Source organism: Lepisosteus platostomus, chromosome 1 (assembly GCF_059453375.1).
Source record: "Lepisosteus platostomus isolate fLepPlt1 chromosome 1, fLepPlt1.hap1, whole genome shotgun sequence".
Lineage (NCBI taxonomy): Eukaryota > Metazoa > Chordata > Actinopteri > Semionotiformes > Lepisosteidae > Lepisosteus > Lepisosteus platostomus.
In genome coordinates this window covers 54397491-54406738 of record NC_142611.1, presented here as the reverse complement: position 1 = coordinate 54406738, position 9248 = coordinate 54397491, and the positions used below count along the sequence as shown (strand labels likewise).

General features: G+C 43.6%; 1 protein-coding gene across 3 annotated transcripts; it reads left to right on the top strand.

Moving 5' to 3' along the window:
• The first annotated feature begins 46 nt into the window (after window positions 1-46).
• On the top strand, window positions 47-8132 carry rgp1 (GP1 homolog, RAB6A GEF complex partner 1). 3 transcript variants are annotated; one of them, XM_088632628.1, is made up of 9 exons: window positions 47-226; window positions 1788-1919; window positions 2430-2563; window positions 3544-3627; window positions 4224-4373; window positions 4600-4746; window positions 5131-5258; window positions 6160-6337; window positions 7340-8132. In XM_088632628.1, the coding sequence occupies exons 2-9, from the start codon at window positions 1804-1806 to the stop codon at window positions 7561-7563; spliced, it is 1161 nt and encodes a 386-aa protein (XP_088488754.1). In that variant the 5' UTR covers window positions 47-226; window positions 1788-1803; the 3' UTR covers window positions 7564-8132. The 3 variants fall into 3 exon arrangements, with proteins under 3 accessions (XP_088488754.1, XP_088488748.1, XP_088488760.1); XM_088632622.1 differs by having other exon boundaries at window positions 47-244; window positions 1804-1919; XM_088632634.1 differs by lacking the exon at window positions 47-226 and adding an exon at window positions 504-659 and having other exon boundaries at window positions 1804-1919.
• Window positions 8133-9248: the final 1116 nt, after the last annotated feature.

Below are 9248 nucleotides of genomic sequence, written 5' to 3'. Positions count from 1 at the left end.
TTTCTCTGCTTTGGCGACAAGAGGACTGAAAAAATCCAGGGAAGGTTTGTGGTAGTTCAGCAGAGTGGAGCTGTTGTTATTGTCTGCACAGGGTCTATGTCGTCCGGTTGGACCTGGAGCCCAAAATGGCAAAGAACTACTTCGAACTGTAGTGACACCGGACTGGACCGAGCCAGCAAAGTGAAGCAGACTGAGCTGGACACTGCGGGGTGACGACCAGACCACTGTGACGCTGATTGCTAAGGTACCGCGGTACTCATTCCGCGGATTGTTTACAACTGGCTCCAGTGGCCGATATTGCAGACAGCGCAAGGCTACTAGGTGTCCTCTCAACTGCCATCCGCTTTGAGCCGTACAAATAAATAGCACAGCACCGGAAGGCAACTCAAACCAGCACACACATAGCCTTACAGAGGTGTTCGAGGGAAGAGTCGATAGCCCGGGGACATGTTCTGCTTTTTAGTACTGTACCCTAGGAATGTGCTACACCACAGGCTGAGATAAAGAATAATCTTTAAGAATAATGCTATTGTTGAGGATAATATGAATTGTAGGCTCAGATAAAGGGGTAGGGTTAAGACAACGGCAGGGATGAGACTTGGTTGTGTAAGATACATTCCGCACACTGTCTACAATGTGTGTGTGGTGCAGTGTCTTTGGTACGTATAACAAAATGTCACGTTTGTTGGCACAGTGTTGTTGTGTCTAAGTACAAGTTGTTATTGTATTTGTTATTGTCGATACAGAGTTGTGTTTATTTACAGTGCATAATATTCAGACTCTTTCTACGGTGTTTCGTGTTTACAAAATGATGCATACCAGTTTTTACCTTAAGTGGTTTTTATTCAAAAACTGAACTAGTGCTGAAAATGTCTAAGAGTAGGAGGCGTAAAGATCAACGAAATATCAAAGAGAAACAAATGAAATATGTTGATTGCATAAATATTCAGACCCATACTCGATATTTTGTAGAAGCACCTTTGACTGCAGTTAAAGCCACAGGTCTTTCTGTTTCTTCTCAGATTTGGTCAAACTGTCTCAGGTTGCTTAAGGATTGTTTATGGACAGCAGTTTGCAAATCTTTCCATAGATTCTCAGAATTCAAGACTTTGACTGAGCCACTCAGGCTCTGCGCCACTCATTTCTCTGAGTGAAAAAGCACTAGAGCATTCACTTTCTTATACTTCAAATACTCTGGCCTTTTGCTTTGGAGCGTTGTCCTCCTCAGAGGTGAATTTTCATCCCAATTTTAAATATCTTGTTTAATTAATTAAAAAATTAATTGAGCTCTGTAGCTTTTTCAGTCTCTGTTGGCCTCACAGTGACATCCTTTACCAGCTTCCCCCTTGCTCCTGATCTGTGCATTTCCACAATTTTATAAAGCTCCTTAGCTTTCATGTTTGAATCTTTACATGAAATTCACTGCCTGGCTAAAGGACATTACAAAGACAGGTGTATTTATTCTGAAATCATGTGATCCACTATAAAAGCACACAGAGAAAGGCCACTCAGTTAATTGTGTGTTTCATAGTAATTTTATGCACCAAAATTAATTTATGCATGGCAATCTTATGCAATCATGCGTTTTCCATGAGAAAGTTTTCTTTTATATTATCTATTTACTTCTTGTGTTTTTCACTGTGAATGTGTGGCATTGGTTGTGTATATAAAAATATAAATTGCTACTTCAAGGAGTCATGGCTTTAAAGCAACAGTGTGAAAGCTGTGCAAGAGCCTGAGTACATGCCCGGTGCTGTCTGGCGTTGCTGTGTGTCACTGGCTCACAGTGCTGTTGTGTTTCAGATGATTGAAGTGATGGCTTCTCTGTCCCGGGGGCCAGTCTTCCTGGCTGGAGAGATGCTGGAGTGTCTGATCACCTTCACCAACCCCATGTCTCACCTGTCTACCTCCGCCAGCAGGTAACCTCCCTCCTCGTTTTCTTCTGCTCTTCAGCTCTTTCTTTCTGTAGAACTCACAAGGGTCTTATCAGCATCGGCTAGATCACACCTGTTTCTCACTTCATTTGCAGTGACGACCTGTGTCCATTGACACATTGAACAATGCAGTGGAGTATTATTTTGTACAACTCATCTGGAGAGCAAAACTCTTAACCTCCTGTCCCACCTCTTGCCATCCTTTCCTCTACACTTCCCTCTGTCTGTTTCTCTGGATGTGGTGATTGTATTTGCCATCTTCAGGAGAAACTGTGTTTCTGCTCCAGCACAGACCTGTGAGCTTCTTTAATGCCCTCTGGGTGGTGTCCTAGCAGCAGGGCTTTCCAGAATGCCGCTGCCCATAGGGAAGGAGGCAGGAGTGGCTGAAATGCAGGGGGGGGGGGGTTTCAGAGAGGAAGGGGAGTTGTGCCCAGAACTGAGTTGCTCTAGTTTCTTCATTCTCCTCGAATCTCTTCCCTTCTCTCGTCCTCTCAGTGAGATGCTGGCATGGGCCAGTGCCCAGATCCACTGTCAGTTTCATGCCAGTGAGAGCCGGGTGGCACTCCCCAGCCAGGGCGCCAAGCAGGATGTGCAGGCAGAGAGCGACACTGTGCTCATCTCCAGCCGAGGTGAGAGGACGGAGAGTTGCTGTTTGCATGGGCTGTAAGGAGGTGGTCTGTGATCATAAATCTCTGTGCGGAAAAAAAAGCTTCCCGTTATTTCCATTAGTTTCATTTTATTTTCCGGCGTTAGAGCCCCTGGCACATGCAGTATCATACCAACATCACTCTAATTTACATTCATAGACCAAACATCACTTTCACTCTGTGCTGATGATATTCTCCTGCTTTCTCTTAGGTAACACAGCCAAGTCTTATTACCAAGTTAATCTTAGTCCCCCATGTTTTAAAGCTATTTGCTATCTTTAATAATCTCTGTGTATATAAAATGATATTCTCCTGCTTTCTGATATGAAAATGATTCTGAAAAGTCTGAAAAACGATTCTGAAAATGATATGTTCATTATAGGTCCCTATGCCTTTGAGTACCATTGCTAAGAAATCTGTTTCACCCATATATTCCTATTCAGCAGGAGTTCTCAGGTGTTATATATTAAGATAGTTCTCCCTTGTCTTTCTGCATGTTTGAAAGGATGTCTTGAATGAACTTGAAGCAGATTTGACTTGATGGTGTTCTCTATAGGCCACACTGTGTGATAGGATTCTCATTATAAAGATAAATATGCAGGACAAAGAGAAGCCGTCTTTGAAGCAGACATTGTTTTTAAGGAATGAGTGTATAGTTAGGCTGCATGTCACTACTGTAGAAACTCTGTCATTGTGATCAGAAAATTTCCTACTTCCCATCTTCCAGGCTATTTGAGAATCAGAAATTCCTGATTAGATTCTGTTACCTTCTTTCTTTCTTGTTTATAGCTTTTGACTTGTTGTTTTATTCTCGTCTTTTTTTTAATTGAACATACATGTTCATTGGCTTTTATGTGCTTGATGAACATGGTTTCTCTATTGATAACTCGTAGCACTCTTACTGAGCAGCTAAAGTGCAAAGACAACTTTTCCTTTCTTATCTCTGTCACATTCCCTCTCAGGTGAGCGGGGGCAGTGCATGCTGGACACTCCCCCAAAGATTCTGTTCTGTGACCTGCGACTGGACCCAGGGGAGTCCAAAACATGTGAGTCACAAATCTGTGTGTCTGCCTCTCTATGTTCGGTCCCCTTAGAAAAGTGCTTTATGGGTGTGATTGAGCCAAAAAGTACAGCAAATACTGAACATGTTTATTTTCTTATTAGCTGTGATTGTGATTTCAACTGAAGTTTGTACAAAGAAAAGCATCAGTTTTATATCAAATTATTATATCAGATTAAAGTGTTGTATTATATTGTACATAAATTGAAAAGAAAACTCTGCCAAACTATGCAAATGATCAGAGCACAGAAGAGAAGATGGAACTCTGTCCTGTCCACCTGTCTGTAGAAACCAGACATGAATAAACGCTCCCTAATTAAAGAGTTCCAGTTTACTCTGGAGCCTCACACAGTCCTGCCAGACCTGCAGTGGGCTCAATCCAGTCTGTAATGGGAGTCCCTGGCAGATATTTGGATAGTTGAGGATACCCCACAGCTGCTCCATGCAGTTATTATCCTCTCTCGAAATTAATTTCAGAAAAAGCTTTATTGGCATGACTGATGAATTACAGTGTTACCAAAGCAGAATCAATTAACAGAACATTTACAGACCTCTAGAATAAAGACATGTTTCCTGTCCCAGACTCGTACTGTGAGACTGTGCCAGTGGATGGACCCCCGACCTTCAGAGGTCAGTCAGTGAAGTATGTCTACAAGCTGACCATCGGCTGCCAGCGTGTCAACTCTCCAATCAAACTGCTGAGGGTGCCCTTCAGAGTGCTGGTGCTGCACGGTCCGTACTTCCATACCACCTGCTGCCTGTCACCTCCTGTCTGTCTGATTTTGTGTGTATGTCTGTTCTTCAGTATGTCCTGTTGTCTTCCTGTGTGTCTGCCGCTCGTTCTCTCACTCTGGTGTGATTTGATGAAGATGAGGTGAGATATCTCCAGTGTTGTGCGCACATGGCATGTTAGTGATGGAGTATGTGAATGTCAAATAAGCTGTACCCTCCACTTCAGGTATTCCTGAGCCCCCGTTCCCACAAGATGAGGAGGTGGCCCCTTCAAACCCCTTCTTGGAGGAGGAGGAGTCGGGGCGTCGTGACTCTCGGCTGTTGGAAAGAGCCATGGACCTGCTGATGAACAACACCTCCCGCCGCTCTCCCCGTAAATCAGTTTCACTGCCTACCTGGGTATCTGTGCGACTCTGTCTAACCACCAGAACGGCTCTCTGTCTGACTGTCTTAACTGTCCGTCTGACCATCAGATTGGCCGACTTCCTGTCCATCTGTACATCAGACCGGCTGACATTCTGTCTAACTGTTTGACCATCAGACTTAATGGCTCTTTGTCTAGCTAACTGTCTTTTTGGTCATTAGATTGGTCATTTCTCTGTCCCACTGTCTGTCCATCAGACTGACTGTCGCTGTGTTTGACTGTCAGAATGTCCGCTCTTTCTGACTGTGTTTCTGTCTGATTGTATGTCTGTTGACTGGTCTGCCTGTGTTGGGCTGTCTTTGTGTACCTCTGACCCTGCCTTGTGCCACCCAGACCTATTCAACATCACAAATGCCCGGGGGAAGGTGGGCAAGTTCTGCATCTTCAAGACAGTGTACCGGCTGGGGGAGGACATCATTGGCACCTTCACCTTCTCTGAGGGGGACATTCCCTGTCTGCAGGTGAGTCGCAGTCTGTCCATCAGTGCAGGGTGCTCATTTATCAGACACAATACAAAACTGGTTCAGTTTCTCAGTAACGGCTACTTCAGCAGCGCTTATTGTTTGAGAAACACATGCGAGCAAAACGTATCATTGTTTTTTTTCCCCTAAGGGTGTCAACGTTTTTTTCGGTGTCAAGGAGTACCTCCTGTTCCCAGTTTTAAATGCAATCGCACATAGTTTCCACTTGTGTTCTTGTGTGTCACTGTTGATTCAGAAGTAGTCCACTGGGTTCACGTCAGTCCTTTCAGGATTTTCAATACTTGTCGTGGGTCCCCTGGTAGTCTGCTCTGTTCCAGACTACAAAGGTTCAGTTTCTTCAGTTTGTCAGTGTACGCAGTTCTTATTAGTCTCAGAATATATCTGGTTGCTCTTCTCTGGACTGATTTCAGAGCAACAATATATTTTCCATAATGTGATAACTGCAATTGTAAACAACATTCTAAATGAGCCCTTACAAGTTCATTATACAATTTTAGCCTAAATTTAAATTCTGCATTTTAACTGCATTGCCTAACATTTTGTTTGTGTTTTTGATTGCTTTCCCACAAGTTCCCCAGTATACATATCCCTGCACAGTGTGATGTCAGAAGCTCAGAAGGGTCAATCCTGATTAGTAATTGGATGGCAGACTGTCGGGGATGTAGTCTAGAATACTTAGAGTTTAAACCATGTCAAGACCATTTTCTACCATTTCTATAAATATTTGAAACTTTTGTGTCTTTAATGTTATAAATTGCCCGACATTTTTGGTGGTTACGCGGGTATCTAAGTAAATGTCAGTGAGGTCACCTGTGTTTGTGGTGGAGCACAAGGGTGCACGTGTGTAGAGAAAGTGACAGTGTCTGTGTGTGTGTTTCAGTACTCCGTGACCCTGCAGAGCGAGGAGGAGGTACAGCCTCAGTACCAGCGCCGGCCCGGCCAGCCGGCCAGTGTGACTGGACACGCCCGGCACCAGGAGGCCTGTCTGCACACCGCAGCCAGCCACTTCTCCCTGCCCGTCCCACTCAATGCCACCCCAGGCTTCAGCACAGACATCGGTCAGCCGATTCATATTTAATAATACTGAGCAGGTCTGAAACAAATACATGCATCCCTAGAGTTGTGGACAACTGATTTAGGAATACCCATTTTGTGAAATACTATCAAAGTTTTCACTATAAAAAACAAAATACACATCAGTGCAAAGCATCCTTTGTCGTCCACTACATTCGTATTATGAGTTTTTACCTCAAGGAAGCGTGCTAAGTTATTCATATTTGATTAAATTTGGACTGATTTTGCTATAAGAAGTATGTTCCTTCTATCATAACTCCCCCTTTCCGATTGTCACCTTTCTGGTGAGTGTTCATTTTCACCTTTCTTTAATCAGACCTTGATTTTAGCACTTAAAAGCTCTGGGGCTTTAATTTATTCTTTAATTTTAATTTATTTTTTAACTTTTTTACATTAATAATGAAGGTTTTACTAAAGAAAGCTGCTGCATGTATTGCTTGTTTAGTAAGTTGTTTACTACTTTAAATACCAAAACTACTGTACAACGTACACATCATTTAACAATATGGAAAGTGCTCTGTTAGGTTACTTGTAACTCGGCTTTAACACTCGGTTATCAACAAAAAAGTCATTTAAAAAAGTGATGGTTTAACTACACATAAATAAGTTTGAAAATTTGTGATTTTTCTGGGATTCGAGAATCAGTCCGAAGGACTTGCGTATAATCGTATGGGAATTAATTTTTGATTTGTGAATTTTTGCCTTAGGAATATTTTTTTAATGGAACTAATGACGTTCGTAAATCAAGGGATATCTGTAGAGTAGAAATTGAAGTTAAAATACTGGCATACAACACAGAAACAATTCAAGAGCTAAACCTTCATGAGCAAGCAGCTTGCAGCCCAGTTCTCCTTCCTTCTGCACCCTTGCTCTCTCTCTCTGTCTCTCTCTGAGAGAGACTGCTACACAAGCACAGCCCAAGCCTCTGCACTCGCTCCACAGTGGCTATATAAGCTTTCATCGCTCTTGTGTTTTTCTTCCGACAGTCTCTCTGCGCTGGCGTCTGCACTTCGAGTTCGTCACGGCCCGCGAGCCCGTGGAGCCGGCCATCGTGCTGCAGAACCAGTCGGAGGTCACCGTGTGGACGGGGGCTGAGCACGTGGACGTGGACACCTTTAGCTGGGACTTGCCCATCAAGGTGCTGCCGACCAATCCCGTGCTGGCGTCCTACGTGTCCCAGTTCTCAGGGAAGAACAGCATCAGTATCTGAGCGGGGATCTGCTGGGATTGGGAAGTCAAAGCAGCTGCCATAGCTGGACTGGGTCCTTTTACCCTGAGAGACACGGAATTTCTCTTCTGGCTTCCTGTACTTCTGCCTGAGCCTCGGTTACTTCATCTTATCTGAAATTCCTCTGAGCGGACAGACTTTTGCTCCAGAGTTTTGATTGGTTTCTGAGGTAAAGAAGGCTGTGAAGCCTATAAGACTGTGGCCCGCGAGGATGGGTTTAGAGAGAGGTGGTGGTTATCACAGGTGTGGAGTGGTTAAGACAAGGGGTTGGTTTAGCAGAGAATACCACAAGGAGAAAAGATGAATGTGAATGAGGATAAATTAGCATGACAGGGGAGATATGGTGCACAGGAGTGGCAGGCTAACAGGGTGATGCAGTGAGGTAGAGCCGACAGCAGCAAGACCTGCCTTGACAGCATTTCTCTGTGCCAACCGGACACAATCCCCTGTCCCTCTGCCTCTGTTTCTTTTAAAGGGAGCTTTGTTTCCTTATAATAAGTCTTTCTTTTCTGTAATGCAGTGTTTGTTTGGAATAAACTATAATTTCTGTAGTCACTGTGCTGTAAATCTGTGCTTCTCACCGCACATCGTGTTGGTATTTCTGCAGGGCTCCAGAGCCGAGTTCTGTGGGCAGAACTCTCCACGTGAACCCCCTGCAACTGTATTGCCTAGAAATACCACATTTTCCAGTCATGGATAATGAACAAAAATGCTGAAAATAAGGTCCTTGCAAAACGTCAGTTCTCTGAGTTTAGTGGGTGTGCAGTCAATGTCCAGACTGGGAACCCTGCACTGTGGGGGCTCAACTGTTCTGATCACCAGAGTCCCTTTGTCTTCTGGGTTCACTGTAACAATTCTGAATTTTCTGGGGCTAAGCCTTTTTAATTATGAGGTAAAGGAAATCTTCAAATTTTGTGGGTATCTTGTAGTTTACGTTAACCACAACACTCCATATATAGACAGTGAAAATAATTTAAAAAAAGATTTAAAAGATAAGGCATTCACCTTTACACATCCTGGTAACAGCTCTTTCAGTGATAATGCCAAATTAAGGAAGTAAGCAATTGCAAGTTAGTTTGGACTCAAATGCAAGACCTCACGGTGTACCCATGAGTATGGTGGGGTACATGAACACATTAGACTTAGTGACCCATGTTGTGGCTGTAGTGTCAAGACTGTGAAGTCATCACTGCATTCTTCTGGGTGGGCTGGGCTGGGCTGGGTCACACTGAGTCAGGTTGTTGCTCCAGTGGGTATTGTCCTGGGTGATTTGTGAGCAGTGTACTTGTTTCCAGAACTCATCTTCCATTGAAGGTACAGACATCACTGCTAACCCTTAGTATTTTGGTCTCTCTTTGACGCTCATTATATTTTTTTTCTAGTAGCGTAAATTAAAAGAAGTCTGTTTGCTATAATAGTTACCAAAATATTTACAAATATAATTTATGATATTATTATTAGAAGAGAATCAATCTGTTCCTCAGGCTGTGACAAGAAATCATCCCCCCTTCTCCAGTAGGAAGTCTGCGATTTGATTTATGTTGGAAATGAATGTTGGCAAACCCCTGAATATTACTCACAGTGGAGCCGAAAGTGCATCTCTCAGCTTCTCCCTGCTGGCTGTGGGGACACAGCCTGTCCTCTGCCTGTCTACCTGTCACCCAGTT

Coding starts and splice junctions, on each gene's coding strand:
- rgp1 (XM_088632628.1), top strand. CDS start 1,804: ATGATTGAAGTGATGGCTTCTCTGTCCCGGGGGCCAGTCTTCCTGGCT. Junction 4,747..5,130: donor CACCTCCCGCCGCTCTCCCC/GTAAATCAGTTT, acceptor TGTGCCACCCAG/ACCTATTCAACATCACAAAT. Junction 6,338..7,339: donor AGGCTTCAGCACAGACATCG/GTCAGCCGATTC, acceptor TTCTTCCGACAG/TCTCTCTGCGCTGGCGTCTG.